The 21,261-nt window shown below is 37.5% G+C and overlaps 2 protein-coding genes across 2 annotated transcripts; both read right to left on the bottom strand.

The window, feature by feature from the left end:
• Positions 1–2,192: 2,192 nt before the first annotated feature.
• ccndbp1 (cyclin D-type binding-protein 1) lies at positions 2,193–11,740 on the bottom strand. The gene is made up of 11 exons (XM_004548848.6): positions 11,565–11,740; positions 9,646–9,705; positions 9,323–9,402; positions 9,013–9,094; positions 7,662–7,758; positions 6,756–6,829; positions 5,236–5,312; positions 4,653–4,912; positions 4,305–4,365; positions 2,727–2,773; positions 2,193–2,384 (listed from the first exon to the last, which is right to left on the bottom strand). Exons 1-11 carry the CDS (start codon positions 11,644–11,646, stop codon positions 2,276–2,278), a joined length of 1,029 nt encoding a protein of 342 aa, XP_004548905.1. The 5' UTR covers positions 11,647–11,740; the 3' UTR covers positions 2,193–2,275.
• A 131-nt stretch (positions 11,741–11,871) lies between these two features.
• On the bottom strand, positions 11,872–18,380 carry LOC101483076 (H-2 class II histocompatibility antigen, A-U alpha chain). Its single transcript, XM_004548846.2, has 4 exons — positions 18,200–18,380; positions 15,530–15,787; positions 13,611–13,892; positions 11,872–12,391 (listed from the first exon to the last, which is right to left on the bottom strand). Exons 1-4 carry the CDS (start codon positions 18,258–18,260, stop codon positions 12,270–12,272), a joined length of 723 nt encoding a protein of 240 aa, XP_004548903.1. The 5' UTR covers positions 18,261–18,380; the 3' UTR covers positions 11,872–12,269.
• Between the last annotated feature and the right edge of the window lie 2,881 nt (positions 18,381–21,261).

Here is a 21,261-nt window from a genome sequence, read left to right as displayed (position 1 = left end):
AGCATGAGGCTGGTTGCATAACAGTGTCACTTTTCCCTCTGAAATGACTAACAACTACTTTCTGCATTAATTAGGGTAGACAAACCCTTACTTCCAATCGGTGCCCACACCCTGCATTTCACAGAAAAAAATTACGGAACCTGTTAGAGGTCTACTGTTGTTTTACTTCCAAGAACTGAGACCTTTCAAACGTGAGACAGGTAACTTTGAGTCTTTGTTCCTCAAAATTTGTGTCCAGTGGTTGTCCAGTAAACTAAAGCTTTACTTATTAAATACTATCTGTGGTTCTCCATCTGGTTCATTAATGTTAATCCCCTTTCTACAGAGAAACTGGGTTGTAACCGCTGTAAACAATCATGTGGAATCTAAGCTAATAGAAAATTGAAAAAAATTAAAACCTTGAACACCCTGGCACTGCTTGTGTCATGTCTTAGCATGCAGTTCAGCTTCTTAGTTGGTGAATGTAGTCACGCATGAATAGGATGCAATTAGCATGAATCATCTAAAGCTGACTAACCAATAATATTGCCTAATGTTGTATCAGACTATCCCATCTCTCTTTTGGTTCATGTTGACTGACTCAGGCTTTTCACGAAGACCTCAGTTGCTGATATTGGCCAGACACACAGCTCTACGGAGAGTCATGCTAGTTCCAGACTTCTTCCATCTACAGATGATGGAGGCCACTGTGGTTGTTGGGGCTGTCAGTCCCGTAGTAATTTGGATTTCATGGCTTGGTTTGTTCTCTGATATGCAGTGTCAGGTATGGGATCTTTTATAGACAAGTTCCAAATCCTGTCCAGTCAACTGAATTGCCCACAGGTCGATTACCGAAGCTGAAGAGACGTCAGACAGATGATCAGTGGAAACAGGGTGCACCTGAGCTCAATGCTGCCAACTGTGTCATGGCAAAGGCTGTGAAAACTCATGTTATACTATTTATTTATTTAAAATTTATTTGCAAGAATTTCAAGCAAACTTTTTATGACTTTGTAATTACGGAGTATTGTGAATTTAACTCATTTTGAAATGAGGCTGTAACATGATGAAATATAGGAACAAGTAAAGCATTGTGACTATCAGATGCACTGTACAAATAATCCCTGAGATCCAAAAACTCTGCTCTGAAGGCTGAGGGTGAATAGAGGGGCTACACAAAAACCCAATAAATGTCCCCTTAACCCCTAGTGTATCATGTTTCAAACACACAGATTTTCTGTGAGTTTTTGAGACTTCTACATCATCAGTGTGATTTTTGTCATGTATGGAAATTAAAATTAACTTAAAAAAAAAAAAAAGTCAGATGGTCCAGTCTGCATTTTTACAAAAAGTGTAATTTTCCTCCAATTATTTTATATTTTAGGCTTTAAGGAGATATATGGATTATTTAGTTATTCCAGTACTGTCAACTAAAAATAAAAAAATCAGTTAAACTGTATCTTTTAAAAGTTTAATATCAGAACATTCCACTTGTCGTTCAATAAGGACCTGGGCTGTGAACCATACCTATATTTCTGTGAATAAGAGGGAAAATTGCTAGATGACGACAGTACAAAGCTTCACGGGACTTCGCACACCAGTTGGTGGCGTAACAGTGGCATTTTCCCCCTAAAGGGACTCACATCTACTTTCTGCATAATTTTGGTAGACACACCTTTCTACAGTGAGAAAAGTAACCTTTCGTTTCCCAGTGTTTGTGCGCTCTGCTTTCAGACCTTATCCACTTGTGGATAAGTGCATTCACGTTTTTTCTTAGCCAACTGTATCCCTAAGATCTCATCAAAACAAGTAACTTGACACATGCATAACCTTATTTTTGGGCAAAGTCACCAAACATTTTAATAGCATTTTAACTTAAATTTGATCTGTAATTCTTCAGACTGTTTTATGTCTCTGTGACCATCAACATGAAAGTTATATTTCATTCCCCATTCTTTCAGGTAGAGGATTCAAAAAGAGTGATTTTGTTTTATTTTGCTTACATAATCTGTTGATGAAGCTGTTCTTTCATTTTAACAGAACTGAAAATGCTGTTTATTTGAGTAAGTGAGATCTATGACATGTTATTTTATGCAGATTACATTGTGTTCTCACAAAAAACAGTGTAAGAAGTCCCACCTCTTAATTATTTTTTTCTTTTGCACACATTTATACTTGTTTCAAAATCCATAGCATTTTTATACCCCCCCCCCCCCCCCCAAAAAAAAAAAAAAAACAACAACAACAAAAAAACCCAAAACAAAACAACAGAAACACGCGTAACTGCACAGATACACTAGCTTTCCTGCTGAATGAGGTCTTTGGCTTTCTGCAGGTTGTGATCGATGGCTCCATCTAAGAACTGAACCCAGGTCAGTTCTGACTCCCCACACACGTGACTGGACCTGAACAATGATAAACAGAGTCAATAAAAGAGCATTTTCCTCTCACATCACTCATAGAAAGAAACCAGATTGTCCAACATTGATGTGAACAAGTCATGTTCAGTGTTCATGCAACCCGAAAAGATGTAACACAACATGATCAGATAAGATCAGATTCTCAGAAACTCCACCCACCTCTTTCTCAACATTCTCTAACACACCCAACTACTTTCCCCGAGGGAAACTGGTTGACAAATTAGACCAGGCACAATCTGCTTTCCAGTTTTATTTTCATGTTATGTTGTAGTGTCACTTAACCTAAAATGTCTAAGAACATTTTGTTTTGACTGTAGTGACTCTTACCTGATGATTTCCAGAACTTTCTTTAGAAGTGCTGCTAATTTACACACCTGTTGAGAAAAAAAAACAATGTCTTTATTCAGGTTCTACGTTTATATATCATGAAGAGAGAAAGAAATTATTTTATCTCCTGCTGAATTTTTAAGTTTGCCAACTTACAAAAGAACATAGAGACTCTCGGCTGCCTTTGGATCATCAACAAGCTCCTTTCATATAGTTTTCGACTGATCCATCACCTTTTTCAAGATCATCCTTACCCCATGAAGCAAGATTACTTTATAACTTTATGTAATGTGTTTTTTCTTCTATATTTCTCATTCTCATCATTCTGTCTCTCTTTATTAAAATGAAACTACCCTAAAAATGAAAGACTGTTCATTTGTTTGTAAGTAAGCAAACTTAGAAATTCAGTAGAGGATCAAATAAATAATTCCCCAACTGTATAAATTCAGACTTGAGTCCCCTCTAAACACTCTGTTTCATAACATGTTTTTTTGGATCAATACGCCAGAGATTGGACATCCTTAATATCGTCATCTCAGGCACACAGCTCTGACTCTAATCACAGAAGTCCCACTCATCTACTGTCCAAACCTTTTATTTGCAAAATGTGGCCAATCAGAAGAAAGTTGCGATAAAAGCAGTCATAAAATAAAACGATTTGTTTTTAAACAGAGGATGATCTGAGAGGCTACACCACAGCCCATAATATGATAAATAAAGATTATAACAGGCCCATTTAAAAGTGTAGTTCCAATACATTTAATTTGCTGTTTAGTAAAAATACAGTCTGAGCTGTGTTCAATACTTTGGAAAAAGAGTGGGAACTGAGAAAATTCAGAAGCACAAATATACTTTTTAGGAAAGTCAAGAATATTCCTTCTTGACCACAAAGAAATGCTCATGCCCTGTTTATATTAACATTTCTTTGTTTGCTCTCAGTGTTAGCTTGTGCAACTGCAGAGTCATAAAATGATCGCTTTTCATGATTGTCAGACATAACAGATTAAATGCTGCTCCCTTATACGTCAAACTTTCTTTCACAAAATGCATGAGGTCATCAGGAGGGAGGGGCAAGCTAGCAATTTTTAGAAAACTGTGTAAGCGGGCAACAGTGGACAAATGGTAGTTTCTCCTACCCATTTACAGCAGTACATATCAGAGCAGGTGGGGGGGGATTTTCAGTTGTTTGGCTCCCTGCGATTCTTTACATTATCTATATGCTGTCTTGTGAAAAAGCAAGGCAGTGAAACAGCGATCAACTGAAGTTAAAAGCTTTTCTGTGCACATCTGACTCCACTCCCCTGCACTCTTGTCACTTTACATACCAGCACAGTTCACATAAATTACACAAGCAGATCAACACCACAGGCCTGGAAACAGCATGACACTCTGAGCAATGATGTTACAACCCGAAGTAAGCTGACTCTAACCAAATATTTGGAGATTTTATAAAAGGTCCACATTTAAAAAATGAAACACTCAGATCACTCAGCTTTTTCAGGTGGCTGACTTTGTGAACTTTTGATCAGAGCTGTAACCAAAACGTTCTTAATCCCATTGGATGAAAGTGTGTCTTACATTGGTTTCGACGCCATTATAATCCATGGGGGGGTAGAGACAAAGGGCCAGATCATCAACGCTAAGGAGAAAAGACAACCAACGACAAAGGTGAGTCTGCATGACTGTGACATCATTAAAACTTGCACCTTAATTATGACCCCAAACACACATTTTGATTTGCATAAAAACTATGGAAACCATAATTATTTATATAACATATAAGAACGTCTGCATTAGCCAAAGAAGTATAAGCATCCAGGGTCTAACTGTTAGAAATTTTGTGCTGTTTAGTTCTTTTTGTTTCTACTAGTGTGAAGTCTTGACCCCTGTGTGTGTGTGTGTGTATGTTTGTATGCATGTGCCTACCCAGGGCTGATTTCTTTGCTGATATCAGCCAAGTCGTCAAGCTGTGACACGTTCTGGGGAGTGCTGAAGTCACCGTTGGATTTGACAGCTGATTTAAGTTTCCTCAGACAAGCTGCTGCTGCTTTTATCAGTCCCTGGCACGCACCAATCACCTGCCGATCGTTCTCTGACCAGTACATATCCTGGTTGCCTCGGGGTTCATCTCCGTCCTGGTCATCATCGAGTACGTCGTTGAATGGGTCTTCACCCTCAGCTAATGCCTGATGGGATTTGATAGGCAACATATTTTTGCCATTACAGTTCTTATGAGAGGTGAAACTAGACCAAAACCATACCAGAATATAAACATATTCAATTTTGCTGTAAAGTTGGAGTCTATGGGGACTGACTTTCTTTCATCAGCCAGCTTCAAGTGCACTTTCTGGCACTGCTGGCTTTATTATTATAAAAAAATACACAAAGAAAACTTCTAAAACTGAACGAATAATAATAATAATAATAATAATAATGATAATAATAATGTTGAAATAAAGGCCTAGTTATAAACACCAGAGCAAATATGAAATTCACAGTGTGTGTATACCTGTTCAATTTCCTCTATGGCATCTTTCACAACTCGAACCTCACACAACAGAACCACGACCACTGCTGCCTTATTATCTAGAGAAGATCAATACACCCATTATTAAAACCTTGTAAAACTTTGAGCAAAATTACCAGTTAAAGACTAGAATCCTATATCAATATTTAAAGTTTTCTTATTTTGTGTATCAGCTAAAACACTCGTCTGACGGCAGATTTTTTGATCACTTAACTGTGACGCTAAAAATTTGTGGATAAATGTACTTTCTCTGTTTTAATGTTTCTAACAATCCAAAAATGAATATAAATGGATATAAATGGATAAAATTCACACCTGTTCTTTATTAAATGTAGACATTTTGGTTTTGATGAAATAGCTTATGGCACTGATACACAGACTGGGAGTTAGACTGGGAGAAAAACATCCCCACCTGCAGGCTTAATGGTAATACTGCTATTGCTGTCATAATCAATGTAAAGGCATATAAAGCATTATCAAAGTAAAGATATCTCCTGCTTCTAATATTAACATGTAACTTCAAAGCAGTGGCGTTCCGTCAGGCCAAGCACATAAAACACACAAAAGTAAAGAAATCTCTGTCCTTTTATGTCACAGTGCTGTCATGAAGCCGTCTTGTGGCCACAGCTGGCTATCACCGCTTAAAGCTCCACTTGTTTCATAATCATAGGAAACTGCAGCTGTCTCCATTTTATTAGTTTATCTGTCTCAATTAACAATGACTGGAGCCGATTGGCCACCTTTTCTCTGGTGGTTTGCACATATGCATTGTGGATAAACCTCAGATCTTTGACAGCGGTCACTGGGTCCACTTTCACTGCTCTGGGATCAGTTACAATCTGCACGCCCTGTGGAAACAACTAGCATTGGCAAGTAGACAGGTTCCTGGCATTTATCATCATAGTTTCCTCTTGCTAACCAGCTTGGCCAACATGTTTGATATAGAGATAGAGAAGATGAAGAGTGAAAAAACTGTTAATAATGCCTTTAGTACATTAGATAGGAAAGCTGACCATGATGGAGAAAGGCAGACATCTCTGACTATATCTAGTCTAAAAAAACAAGCAAAACAACCAGGTGCTGGCTCAGCTAGCACTGTATACTTAAAAAAAACCCCAACTTGTAGGGTTGTGTTTCCGAGCTCATGAACAACAGTTTGTTTTTGTTTTTTCTGCAATATGTGGTCCTCACAAGAAAGCCACGACATGCTTCATAAAATATGATGCTGAACATTAAACTTAAATATGAAATATTTTAAATAAGCTCAACCTTAAAGATAAGCAGCAATAATACTAATCAGTTTAACAGTGACGTGGAACACTTTTCTGCAGAATACTTATTTTTACTTTGATACTTCATGCATAATTTTTCCAAATTTATAGTGTTTCATTGCTTCTTTTCCTAAAACCCCACTGTTTCAAAGTATCATAAAACAACTCCCTGAAAGACTGGAGTTAAACATCATTTTACTGGTTTGTTTTGTTTTGTCTTTGTCAACGGACCTTTTGACAACTGAGGGAACTGGTCGCAGGCAGACCACACTCCTCCTGTTGACATCAGCTGTTCCTGGCTGAGGCTGGAAGAAAGTGTTGGAAAGAGAACGAGGAAGAAGATGATAAATTAAGAAGAAAATAAAACAGAAAGGGGAATATAAAGAAAATACCTTACAACTTACAGTTTAAGCCGCTAATCAAACGCGGCTTAAACATGTTAACGCTGTCATCACAATTAACGCGATTAACAATTAATCCACCTGGAGCGCAGACTGACTCAAAATCCCTGAAATGTCTCTGTCACAGCATTTCAGGCAGTTTGTCCTAGCTTTGTCGATTCTGCACTCCAGATGGGTCTGCACTAACACCGAGTAACCCCTTACACGGGTGCATTAACGCATTAATGCGGAGAGCACTCATTTTTTTAATCACGGGATTTCCCCAAGTCCTATTTTGGTGCTACCTGTTGATTCTAAAAATTTTATTTTTTACCCATTAAATGTTCAGAAATGACAGAAACATGACAGATTTCTGAAAAATATGGTCGTACAAACTCAGTACCATTACTACATCTGAACCATGTAGTCACCAGCCAGGAGAGATCCGGTTAAATCTCACTGTGAAACAGATCGTTTAATTCACCTTAAAACTCATGTCCTTACATAAGTAACTGTAATATGCAGAATTTGTTTATTTTGCCTGGTGTGATTTTTATATTCTGACAGATTTCTATCATGGAGGAACGTAAACCATTGCAAACAAATAACACCAACAAACAACAAAATGTCGGCATCGATGCAAGCCTTATGCTATTTTCTTTACCTTGTTGTTTACCTTGTAATCATTGAAAGACAAAATTAAAATTTCCCAATTTCCCAGGTCCCACATGTAAAACTCTGGGTTTGGTGTCCATACCTTTCTACAGGTGAGCTCATTATGACCTCTACCAGTTGTGCAACTCCCTCTAGAACCTCGACAGTAGCATCTCTGACCAGTCGGCGCAGAGCCAGCCCTGAGACACCGAGAGAACAGAAGGTCAAAACACTCTGACACTGAAGTCGCAATAAAGGTACAGATCTACATGTATTTCAAATCAACTCACAACACAATAAATGTTGACAGCATCAGCATCAAGAAAGTTACAATGACTGTTTCTGTACATAAGTTTTATTTTTTAGTTCGCAACCACTGAATCACACTTGTTCTATTCAAACCAAATGTGAAGTGAAGTATTTGTGCCATGTGATCACACAGAAATGGCTGTAAGTTCAAAAATGATGTTACTATTACTTAATTCCAGTCTCTGGTTGTACTTTGGAGGTTGCAGTGGCTAAAAGCGGTGAATAAGTGGGTAAGGACGCATCAATCTTCTCCAGTCCGATTCAGACACCTCAGCTTCAGATACCTACTGATACCAGTGTTAAATTATCAAGCTGTACACTTGAATGTAAATGGCCTGTATTTGTATAGCGCTTTACACTACATTCAGTCATTCACACACACACTCACATTCACACACCACTCTAGGAAAAGACTAGAAATCAATCTGTATACTTAAGGCAATATCAGGTTAAACCTAAACTATTCTTTCCTAAATTTGTCAAATATAATGTGACACATAAATGTATCCACGAATACAGTTTGCTTCATTTATATTGCATGATTTTAGTAGTAAAATAACAAAAATATATATTTATGCTATTTATTTGTGAGACTTTAACACTGAGCTAAAGTGTGAATACTGCTGTTGCTACATTGGATATACTTTCTTTTTCCCCCCTCTCACTTTGTCTCACTGTGAGTGGAACAGAGATGCACAGTGTGTCCTTAAAAAGTCTGAGGAAACAAGACAAATAGAAGACGAGTTTGCCTAAGAGAGTTCAGGCTGTGCTAAAGAATAAGAGGGGTCATACCAAATACTGACTTTGATGCTTGTTAGAATTATACGAACTGTTTTTGCCTCATTAACTGTATTGCAGTCTATAATTGCACATTTCAATAAGTTGTTCCTATTTTCCAAAAAAATAGGGTGAGTGAAGACTTCTGTTAGTACTACCGTAGTAAACACAGAAGCGCGTCGCACTGAAGTAAATAGATAAGCCCACAGACGGGCACTTGCTCTGGCTTTTGGAGTCTGGATTAGATTGACAAGTGTATTGCGATATTCTGGCATTGTGAAATGGTCCAAAAACCTGAATGCAGTGCAACATATTCACCTCGCTCGTCTGAATACAACATAACTATTCTGCTGTTCACAGGGTTTTACCTTGGCTCTTAGGTAGCCAGTAATACACTGTGGACAGTGTGAGGATGCTCTTCATGATGGACTCTGCCAGCTTCTCTCCATCCTGGAGATTGTGGAGGAAAAACAGACAGAAAACAAATGATGTAATGGTCTTTAGAAGGTTTATGTGGAAATTCAAGACCCTGAGATACATGACAATAATTTATGGCTCCAAGTAAGAGCTCAGCTCACATCATCATCATCATTTCTTATTTTTACACTATACCAGACTTCAAAACAATCTGTTTATCAGCTCAGTGAGAAACCTTCATGATTACAGAAATAATATGACCTGTTGTGATGGCAGAGGAGGTTTGGAGAAGGCCAGGCTGAGTTTAGTGGCTTCCTGGGACACTGCCTTCACTGCCTGATCTGTTGACACAGACAGTTGCATCATGTAACAACAAGACCATGAAGGAAGGAATTCCCCTAATGCTTCTTTTCTTTTCTTTTTTTTTTAATATCAAATGAGTCATTGCAAAAACATTATAAAAACGATGCAAATACATTTCTCACAAAACATTCACTGTAACGAGACATGAACATCATCCAGTTGTCAAAGGATGTTCAAAAGTCTAGGAGCTGAAACAGCAGCAAGAGATCATGATACTCAACTCAAAGTGTCCCAGAAGTTGGAGAGGTTGAATGCTCCATCGGACTCGTTTGATTCTCCATCTGCGAAGGAAAAAAAATGTTCTAAATTCTTGGTTCTAGTTCTTAAGCTAAACTGCAGAGGAGTCTTCTTCTTTTGGCTGCTCCGTCGATCATCTGTCTCCATCTCATCCTGTCCCTGCATGCTCTTCTGTCATACCAAACCTTGGCATGTCTTCCTTCACTACATCCATGAATCTTCTCTGTGGTCCTTTTCTCCTGCCTGGCAGCTCCATATACAACACCCTTTGCCTAGGATATTCCATATCCCTCCTCTGCACATGTTCAAAGCATCTCTGCCTTGCCTCTCTAACTTTGTGCTGCTCAGTCTGATCTGTCCATCTGATGTACTTATTTCTAATCTTGTCCATACTGATAACTCCAAAGAAATTCTTAAACTCTGCCACCTCCAGCTCCACCTCCTGTTTTTTCCCCACTTTAGTCCCACTGTCTCCAACCCATACATCATAGAAGTTCAAACTACGATCTTGTAAACCTCCCCTTTCACTCTTGCTGCTCTCCCTCTGTCAAAAGATCACCCATGACACCTCGTCTCCAGCCTGCTGGAAATCTCTTCTTGTGCACTGTCTGTTGTTTTGGATGGTTGACCCCCAGGCCTACTCATCTAACCTTCACTACCTTTACTCCTTGCAACTTCACTGTTATCAAAGTGCAGAGAATTATTTTCAGTACAAACAATTATTAAAATAATTTATTCTTTAAATAATCTAATTTCAACTTCTGAAAAAGGAGAATTAGCTTCTATTGCTGTTTAAAATCACTGTGAAATGGATAAGTGGTCAGAAAATAGGATTTAAAGACAACTCCATGGCACAAAAATATTTCTTTCTTACAATCTTTATTATTTAAGGGTTTCTTGGGTTAAAGCTGTCAGTTTTGATCAGACTCATCTTCTCAAGTGTTAACAGAAGTCAGTGCATTTCTGTGTCGTTTCTGGACATTACTTTGGAGAAAAAAAACAAACATATTTGGGCTTTTATATACTGGGTTTTCTTCAGAGGGAAGACCAAAACCTCCCATGTACAGAAAAACACGGACCTCATACTAAATAATTAATAAACTAGATTGAAAAATTCAATAATTAAATGATCAACTACAATTAGCTAGCCACTGCTTTGGACATAATGAAATGTCTGAATATTTTGATGACGACAACAAAGTAGGTGTTTTGGATTTATGGCAGTAACTAAAGGGCCACTTAGGGCTGAGTGGCGCTTTAGTTCCTGTCTGTATGTTTGTCTTGATAAACATTTTTTTTTTCGTATTAAAATGTCTGATATTGTCCATTTTGTCATTTTCGTATTTCAGATTTACACTTTTGTAAAAGCAAACCTTTAAGTATTCTTATGTCCTGCACAAGCAGTTGTTTTTGTTCACAAAACTGACTCATGAAACACACTCCATCTACCGAGTAACACTGATGTCTAATGTCACATTTAGGTCAGTTAAGATGAGGACAAGATAATATAACTGAAAAAGCAAGACAAAAAGCCCCAACCTCCATTTTCTACAACACCTGGGAATACAAACCTGAATAAAAGCGAACATGAATTAGCAGCTAAATGTAGCTGGGTCACGTAATAAAGTGCCAAATGTCTTTATCGCTGTATGTTACATTAGTTAAATCCCCGTCTTTGTCTGCTAACAAACAGCAGTCAAACTCGTTAACTGCTGCTAAACTCACGAATCGAGTTTAACAAACAGTTAAACTCGTAAATCTACAACAGTTAACAATAAAGTTTATACCAATGTTAGCACATATTTTAGCACATATATTAGCACGTTTAGCTAGCTTGACATAAGCTTTTATGGTTAAGCAGTTTCATTTGTGACAACACAGACAGATAATGTGGCGCAGTTACCTCTGACTCGGTCTCGGATACAGTTGATGGAGTTAACCAGATTCCGCAAAGCCACTTTTCCACCACAACTATCAGCACTCATGTCGCCAGAGTTTGTGGATCGTGTTACATGCGTGTTGTGGAACTACATAAGAGGAGCCCGTTGATAGGGGGACAAAAATAAATGAAACAACGGCGCCGCCGCCTGCTTACCCGGCTGCCATTCAGCCAGGAGTGCAGCAGAGGGCGCCAACGAGCTAGTCTTCAAAAACTATTAAACAAGCCCGCATACCTACCTCAAACCAAACAAACAAAGACATTACAACTCTTTAGTTCACAGTTGTGCAAGATGTTTGCTTTATTTATCTATAAATTCTTAGCAGGGATGAATTATTCTACACAAATTATTTTGTAGGTCTGTGTGCTATACAGCCATACACTGTTGTATAACAACCCCAGTAATTATCTATTTATTAAAAATCAAAGTATATTAACACCACATCGTCAAGTGAAAAACAATACAAATTGTAAGTACACATTAAACACATTAAGTAAACAAACTGTCATTTATCATTAATGCAGTGATATAGAGAGGTTATCTGTAAGCACAAGAATCTGGATGTTTTTTGATGTGTTTTACTTGTACATATAAAACCAGTTAATCAGAGGATTAAAGATTGAATGATTAACGTTAATTTAATTATTTCAATCTCAAATTTGAAGACATTAATTTGGCTGCTTGATGAAAAAGAAGACTCCGGTCCCGAATCCCATCAGGCACAAAACGACACTCACACCGAAAAACACGGCTGCAGGGCTCACTCTGCTCCTCTTATTTTCCTTCAACTCTGAAAATAAAAAAATAAAAAAAAAATTTTATTTGTGTATTTTGAAAATGACTGAAAATTGCATCTGTTTATGTCTAAAAAGGCCTTCTTGTAATAATTCTATGACTGTTGTTATTTAAGGTAAACATAGGAAGCCAGATGACTTTTTTAAATATAGAGTCTGCAAAGGAGGCATTTATCACAATAAACAGATATCTGTGCAAGACTGCAAAGAATCTGTTAGCAAAGCTTTTAATGTTTCTAAACTGCATTCAAGCAGGCTTTGGTTGTATGCAGGTAAAGGTGTGAAAAAAGGATTATGCTTCAGTCAAGAAAACACTGGTTTTCATGTGAAAGCTACTCAGTTTTTCTTTAGCCTTTAAAATTTTACCTACATTTGTTAACAGTTACCAGCACAGAGAACAGGAAATCATTTCCTGGATATCCTCTAGCTAGCCCAAAAGCCCCTAATATTGGCATGTTGCACATGTCATCAACCAAAGCCAAACATATTTTTTGCTTGAGGCACGCTTGGACTCATTGTAGTTTTCTCCTAAGTTGTAAGTGCTGCAACTCTGCATCAGCGCTGGTGTGGAATAAGAAGAAGTCAAATGAAAAAAATCACAGAGATTTTTTCTTTGTATGTTTTAAAAATTTCTTCAGGGTTCCTTGTTTTTTTTTTAAACTGTTGCACCTCTTCCCTCTATCTAAGCTGGATATTTCTGAGCTCCAGCATTAACATGACCGAACCCTCTCATAGATCCATGCCTCCAACCAAGAACGAGGTTTACAAAAACCATATTACAATACAAATCAAGTGAATTGTGATATCACTTTTGACATGTGCAACTGCTTAGAAGGATGACAATAGGAAGCATAAATTAAATATAAGACATCAGACGGTAGATGGAGGGTTCCCCGATTCACAGAACATGAATGTTAGGAGGCTGCTTTTTGCTTCAAACAGCTTTATTTTAGTTGCTAATTTAGGATGTATGAAAGCGATAATGTTGCAGACCTTACATGTAAAAAGAAAAATGTAATCTAACACAGTATTGGTATTGCTGGAGGGTTTCTACAATTGGTATCATCACCTGATTGTCTACTGGGGAGAATTTCAAGAGTCCTTGGCTTATTCATAAAAACAGTTCAGTTCAGTTTAATTCAATTTTATTTATGAAGTGCCAAATCACAACAGCAGTTACTTCAGGCACTTTATATTATAAGGTAATAATCCTACCCCAGCTCTTGCTGATAGGCACTTGCGCAGCTTGATGCTCCACCATGCAGATATAATAGTCTCCAGGTTTTGGAGTGAACAGAAGCGTAGAAATCATGTGGAATGTCCCATCACGATTGTGACGATAACGTAAGTTTGCCACGCCCTCTGTGAGCTCCACTCCATTCTTGGTCCATGTGAAGTTGATGGTGGGTGGGTAGAAGTGGTTGGCCACACAAAAGAGTGTGTTCATCACACTAGCCTCCCCCTCATACCGGGTATAGATGTAGATGTCAGGAGGATCTGGTCAAAGAGGGACACATTTCATACTTTTAGAGCAAAATCCCCCCCAAGAAATATTACCTTGATAGAATTAAGAATATATAACAAATTCACAGATTTAAAATGTAAGACATTGACAGAGACATTTAAGCATCTAAAAAAAATGAAAATTGTATTTTCTTTTGCATTTTTTTTTTTTTTTGCCAAACATTGTTGGTGCCGGAGGTTATTTTAATATTTAAACGAGACTATTACCATAAAAAAAAACTGCAAATGTGCCAGTAGAAGCCAGAGGGGCTCCTAATGGGACTGTAGCATTTTTAAATGAGTTGCTTCTCTGTCATCATCTTTCTGCAGGTTACATGTTCATCACAAAGTTATAGCAGTTAACTAAACCAAAACTAACAACTAAAACTAGGCACAAAAAACACTCAAAAATTAAAATATAAGCCAGGCTTCTGATTTAAAAATATGATAAAAGAAAAACTAAATACTTTGTTTACAAACCAACCAAAAAAAAAAATATATATATATGAGAATTTTGATGTGAGGAGGCCTTATTGATATGTTTATTAATTTCAAGGCTGAACCATGAAATAATTGCCAGAAAATTCTGAGTGTTTATTGAGCCTTCTGATGAGAAACAAATATTAATTTGCATATGAGAGTTTTCACTTGTGTCATATTTGCTACATCAGGCAGTTTTTTGAACATTTATTCCTTAAAATTATATTGTGTAATTAACTCGTAAAGTAAATAAAGGTACTAAATATAAAAAGGTAATAAATAAAGATGGGAACCGACTGCTTTTTCACTGGAAAGTTCATACGCTATGGCAGACAGACTGCAAAAGTAAAGCTTATATGGAAACAATCTAAACATTAATGGTGTCATTATTCTGTAGACATTACGTTGTGCAGTCAGCGGAGTAATAACAAAGCTAAAATGCTCTATTGACAGTTTAATTTAATCTGTGCTGAGAAGCAGAATGAGATATCCAGCAGTGCATGGTTATAATTCACAGACATAATGGGCTGGATTGAAAAGAAATGATTTGTACCTGTGCTGACCTCCAGAATATTTTCTCATTGCCACTTGACCCTCTTTGAGCTTTGTTTTTCATCATCACCAACTATGCTGCACTTTCATTTGAGAGAAACTCCAAACACTAAAATAACAGTCTACAGAGTCAGGCAGCTATTCTCTGTGAGTTTGCCACACGAAATGACACCACACACATTGCATTTGTTCATCTTATCTATAATTTCTAAGAAAATGCTGGCATAAGCAGAAGAGTTCAGTTTATGGAAGGAGACTGCCTTAGAGTAGTTTAGAAAGGCCACTGTAACACAAGTTTCAAGCTAATTTAATAGTATATAATTACTTTTCAAAGGTGATTCTGTCTCAATATATTTTTCAAGCCAGAGAGAAGGTCACTGATTAGCTGTGTAATTAAGGCTCCACCAGTCTAGCACCTGCCTGGAGCACTTAGTTTCAAAGCAGCTTGTGTAAGTAAGTCACAGAAAAGAGATATTTTATGTGCTCTCTTAATTCTTTCTGGTTACATCTGCTTTCAGTTGGATCAACAGTGTTCTTTCTTCCCCTCGATCAGGCTGAGCTAAACGAATGCTCGCAATGAAGTGTGCCAAGATCAGTACCTCGCCGTAGGGGAGCGCCGGGATCAGCATTTTTTGCTTTACCCAAAACGCTGTGACAGTGTGCAGTGCTGGCTTTGGCGAGTTCATAAGCCATTTTCTGGATGTCTTTTGCAGGTTGTGGCAAGTGAGGTAACACCCACACTACCTCTTTCTTGTTGAAATCGGCATATGCAACCACGTCGTCGTCAACAACAACGTCCACCCGCACATCATCAGATTCATAGCATCCATAGATGTAATGGAAGTTGTGGGACTGTGCTGAAAAGAAGAAGGTGCAAAATGAATACATGATGGAAGCAGTTCAAACATTCTACACACTGATTTCCCCGACCTTAACTGCAGCCAACAGGCTGGTAGGGGGTGTAGCTCTTCTACTCAGTATATTCTAGTTTGAAATAAAAGAGTAGTTTTTATTGTTGTTAATTAATGAATTACTGTCTAACTGGCTAATTTAAGTCAACTCTATGTCAAGTGAGGACACAACACTTTTCTTCTAGAGTTGTTTTGTATTCACTCGTTCTTTAGGTTTAGGCACTAAAATCGTTGCGTTTACCAAATCACTGTGTCTTTGCTTGAACTACCATATTTACTGAGCACTTCACAGGTGTCCATATGTGATTAGCTGGGAATGATAGACCTCACTCACTTTTAGCAAACCCTGGTTAGCTGTATTCCCCTGTTTCCAGCTCGTCTTATCTTCACTTAGGCTAACAGCCTCCAATCTGCTTAATCTGCTGCTGTCTCTTTCACACTGCTCCAATTGCAGCTACTTGAACACAGAGCAGAATACCTGTTCAGTCAGTCATATTAATTTCACCTGAATCTGCTGACAAAATACCTTTATTACGCTATAGGACAGTACCCTTTAATCTTTAAATGTATGCACTTTAAAGTTTCAGAGCTCTAATGAGCCATCACATTATAAATACACTTAGCACAGTGAGTGCACTCAGCACTAAAATAAATATATTAACTTGAATTAAAATGTTTATTTTACCACTCTGTGCACTAAATCAGCTGATTATTAATTTTCTGTAGCATTAATTGCCTGTCTTATTTGCAACAGTGTTGCATTTTACCATTACATTGTTATGTTGTTCATCACCATTTTCTCATCATTATCTGACAGTGTCTATGGTTGGGGCAGATCAGCGTAGGCTGCACTCACAACGATCAATTTTTGTAAGGAAAGAGTCATGCGACGTGTCAAACACCCCTTTTCATGAGTATGCACAGAACCTGAAGCAGAAAGCAGAAAGCTAAGGAACACTGTCATGGCACACATTATCTCCAGTTGGGGTTTTAGGTTTGGTCAAGCCACTAATGCATACAGAGCTTGGCTGTGCTGCACTTTCTTCACAGTACAACCCCTCAGGCTATCGGCATGCACTCCAATATGCTGACATAAACAGAAACCAGCAGCCTGTTATCATTTGGTAAAATTGAGGCATTTGTTTTATTTCAAACTTTAAACTCAAACAGCATTTTTCACATTTTTTTTTAAAGGTGAAAATATATAACGATTCCATTATGACAGTTATTCTAACCTTTCAACTTGAGCCAGGCAGACATATTGTTTGGCTGACGTTGTGTGCAAATACTGGCCTGACACAGATATACATGGATATAAGTGCTGATATGATAAATTGCTAATGTTTTTTTTTTTTTTTTTGCAGAACACAATGCACAAAAACATCAAAAACATCACATTTTATCTAGTATATTTCACCTTAGTGTCTGCAGGTAACTAAATATGTAACAGAAGTGAACAGAAAGTGGTGTTGTGCCTAACTCTGTCTTCATTTACCATTTCATGATAAAGTGCTAATAAGCTTAGGAAATCATACCAATGATTCTGTCATTTTGCCTCTGTACACCACCACAGTGAAGATGTCACTGAAGCGCAGACTTTCAGAATAAATTCAGGGCTTTACAAAAAGAGTAGCATTAGCTGTTCGGGAATTACACCCTTTTTTTATACAAAGGCCTCCATTTTTATTTAGTTATGGGCCTGGTTATGGTTGTTAGGTGAGTTGGTAGCATCTGTATTGTGAGAGGTACAAACACAATACAGAATTTTAATCCCCTAAAATCCTCTTTAAAAATTCCAGAATTTCAGGCGCTACTTCCAGCCAGCTATGTAATGCAATAAAAACTGTTGAATGTCACATTGCTAAATGTCATTTAAATGTACAACAGATTATTTTTGTAAACACAAAGCAAATGTAAGAATTGGAGTCGACATCTTGATCTAACAGTTTGTAATTTTGTCAATTTTAAAACATCAAATTTAACTAGCACTGGCTGAGCTCAGATTACAACAAGACATTCCAAACTACTCGCATTTTACCATGTGACTGGTGTTCAGCAAACATTTCCTGAGAAAGACATATTTAAATTCAAGTTCTTGTTTTTTCTTCCTCTTGTATTCTCACCTACTGTAGCACAGCTCTATAACTAAAGTAGACTGATGTTGTTGTTGTTTTTACCTTTTGTAATCCTTTACTAACTGTGGCTGTTAAAACATGTTTCATGATGACCACCTATACAGCAATACCTGCAACTTAAACAACAAACATCTACACTAAGTCATTTTTAATTCTGCAGGATACTTCCACTTTCTCATAGCTGAGCTACTCACAAAAAGCCAAGTGACAGTCGTAGCCTTACTTGGTATATATCCACAAGCAGCTCCAGCACTTAAAATCAGTGCAATCACAGAAAGAGCCATCCCTGTTAAAAGGCTTGTATCTCAGCAGCAGCTCCAAAGATAAACAGCACGGTGTGCAGCAGCCAAGCAGAAAGGATTACACCTCTGTATTTGGGTAGAACAGGAAGTTATGGGCAAGCTCTGTAGAGGGCTGAAAAGAGTCAAATTAGAAGTGAAACTACAGCCAAGCTGTCACATTTTGTTTCAAGCGTTATAAGAATTATGCTTGTTTTTTGGCAGTTATATCCATCCATCCATATAGATAGATAGATAGATAGATAGATAGATAGATAGATAGATAGATAGATAGATAGATAGATAGATAGATAGATAGATAGATAGATAGATAGATAGATAGATAGATAGATAGATAGATAGATAGATAGATAGATAGATAGATAGACAGACACATGTATTGTGATTGTGTATTTTTTTTATTTCTAATTGTTTTGTTGTATTTATTGTAGCCACACCGGATAACTATATGTTATTGCTATATTCTAGATGGGTATTAGCTGAACTCAGGAGGTTAAAGCTTCCTCCTTTGGATGCTAATCATGAGGACTGCAGGTGTTTCCTGTTGGCAGATATTGATTTCGTCTGGCTTCCTCTTCCTCCTCGGACAGTCGTTCTCATACTGTTTCTTGCCTGGCCTCTGTCACTTGTCAAAAAGAGTTAACATCCCCTTGGTCTCTATTTTGTTTTACATGAAAGAGTGACAATCACAATCTCTTTTAATCTTCCCCCTAAATTTATTTGTGTTTTCATTTTCAAAATGAAAAATGTTCAGATAGGGCGTCGTTGTGCAGTCACCTGTCATTTCTCATCGTGTGAGTCTCATTAACTGTCAGGTTTACGATCTCAGGTCAGCTGCACTGAAATCTCAGCAGTCTGGATCTTATCGGCTCTCAGTTTTGTGAAGTCATAAAACCACAGTCCCTGTATTGTTCACAAACTCCCTTCTTATTTCTCTTAGTGTTTAAAGTTCTTCCAGTAGTTATAACAATTGCAACAGGAGAAGTTAAAAAATGCTGTTGGATGCTGTAGATGATTGATGGTTCTGGGGAAAGAAAGTTTATGCAGTACACCAAAAAGACCACTCAGAAGCAACAGGCACGTGGGTCTTTTTGAAAGGTTTGGATTTTTAAAAAAAAATAGATACTTATGTAAATGTTAATCCAAGGTATCAGGTTCAAAAAATAATGTTCTCAGCAGAGTAGAAAATAAGAGAGTTGAGTTAATGGGAAAAAAAAATGTCTACGGTTGTAGTTTTAGTTTTAGTCATATCCATATCAGATATCATGATAGAAAAGCAGTTTATTAGAGAATGCTGCTTTGTATGCTCAGTCACAGATGTGTTCAGCGTGCCCACATGTAATAGACTCTCAGACTGAGCTCACATAAGGTTACATGTTTATGAATCATCTTAATCTGATCATTTTACAGCAGTGGTGTCACAATAGATTCTATTGTGTGAGTGCGGGAAGAAAGCATTTCCATGGACACTACTTGTTTTGTTCAGCTGTTGGAATTTTTAATGTCATAGGAGTGTCTGAAAGCTTTATCGTGTTGCAAACTTGAAGCAGAGGTGATTTATTGCAGTTTGTTTGATACCTATCACTAACTGGATGGCAGCTGGAAGGTATTGTGTTTCTCAAATACACAAAGCAACATTGTGACAGAAGTAGATTGTTAACATTATCTTATAAGCCACACTACGGAGAAATATTTACCCTAAAAGGAGCATTATTTGATAATACCAAGCACCAACTTCATGAAAATCTCCCACAGATTTCCAGTCAGATTTGAGTGCAATGGTGATATTTTTGTCATGAATCACTGTGCAGCAGGCAGAAGTTGGACCCGAAATGCAGGACTCAGACTCAGGGGATGAATTCAAAATCACAGCTTTATTTGCTGGTCACAGAAAACGAGCATACTAAACTAAACTAAACTGGGAAAATATAAACTCACACTTTGCAGAGAGGCACACCAGAAAACACACAGCTTGAGGGACAACATGACACTGACTCAGAGAAACACAGGGTTTAAATACAATGGGAAGTAACGAGGGGAATGAGACACAGAAGGAAAGCACAGCTGGGAGAAACCAGAACTGACGAGACAAGGGAGCAAAGTAGGATACACTCACATGAGACACAGACCTTCAAAGTAAAACAGGAATTAGCACAGATGCAAACTAGACTAGGGGAGACAGAGCAACTAAGAAACACAGAGGGCAGCTACCAAATACTCAGAACTAAGCAGAATACAAGAAAACCAAACTAAGACACTACACTAAAGAATAAGCTGGGACAACAAAGAGAACTAAGAACATAATACAAAAAAACTCAGAAGCACAAGAAACTCAAAACACTGGGTCACTGACCCAGGACCGTGACAATTTTTGTTTCCTAGCCAGGAACTGCTTTACAATTTCCACAGAACTAGTAACAGAGATTTATTGTGTTTATTACTTCATTCATGTACTGCCTGTCATTAACAAGAAGTCAATATCATTGGCTCTAAACAGTAAAAAAAACATTATTCCTCGGCGTTGTCATATCTTTCCAGTCATGTTGGACTCATGGTTGACTTAACCTTACACTGACTACAGCCCAAAAACAGTATTACCTTAATGTATTGAGATTTGGAGCACACAGTTCACGTTAGAAATGTATTGTGCCTTTTATTGCAAAGTTTAGAGATATATTTCACATACAAATGCAGAATTCCAGTTTGTCACACCTATGAAACAAACGAGATTTCATATTACACAAATGAACCGCTAGCTACAGTAATTTAAAAAACTAAGCAAATAAGGAAGTAGTATCTACATTCTCATTTAATGAGGCATATAGGAGATTAAATGGTTGGATAAGCAAAACTTACATGTAACCAATTCTTAATGCATAGCATTAGCACAAATGCATTTTACATCATGAGCCAGACCAGTGAAACAGCCCTTTCTGTCACTGTAAAGAAATTTAGTTACATGTTTAGTCCTTAAAATATCTGAATG

The sequence above is a fragment of the Maylandia zebra genome, linkage group LG5 (genome assembly GCF_041146795.1).
Source record: "Maylandia zebra isolate NMK-2024a linkage group LG5, Mzebra_GT3a, whole genome shotgun sequence".
Lineage (NCBI taxonomy): Eukaryota > Metazoa > Chordata > Actinopteri > Cichliformes > Cichlidae > Maylandia > Maylandia zebra.
The sequence above is the reverse complement of the archived record's forward strand: the minus strand, read 5'-3'. Positions and strand labels throughout refer to the sequence as shown.

What these genes read in the sequence shown, in the direction of transcription:
- LOC101483076 (XM_004548846.2), bottom strand. Translation starts at nt 18,260, where the DNA reads ATGGCTCTTTCTGTGATTGCACTGATTTTAAGTGCTGGAGCTGCTTGT. An exon ending in TGCTTGTGGATATATACCAA is followed by an intron (nt 15,788 to 18,199) that starts GTAAGGCTACGA and finishes TCTTCTTTTCAG; the next exon opens with CACAGTCCCACAACTTCCAT. An exon ending in GCCTATCAGCAAGAGCTGGG is followed by an intron (nt 12,392 to 13,610) that starts GTAGGATTATTA and finishes TTTTATTTTCAG; the next exon opens with AGTTGAAGGAAAATAAGAGG.
- ccndbp1 (XM_004548848.6), bottom strand. Translation starts at nt 11,646, where the DNA reads ATGAGTGCTGATAGTTGTGGTGGAAAAGTGGCTTTGCGGAATCTGGTT. An exon ending in AGCAAAGAAATCAGCCCTGG is followed by an intron (nt 4,366 to 4,652) that starts GTAGGCACATGC and finishes TTTTCTCCTTAG; the next exon opens with CGTTGATGATCTGGCCCTTT. An exon ending in AAAGTTCTGGAAATCATCAG is followed by an intron (nt 2,385 to 2,726) that starts GTAAGAGTCACT and finishes ATCATTGTTCAG; the next exon opens with GTCCAGTCACGTGTGTGGGG.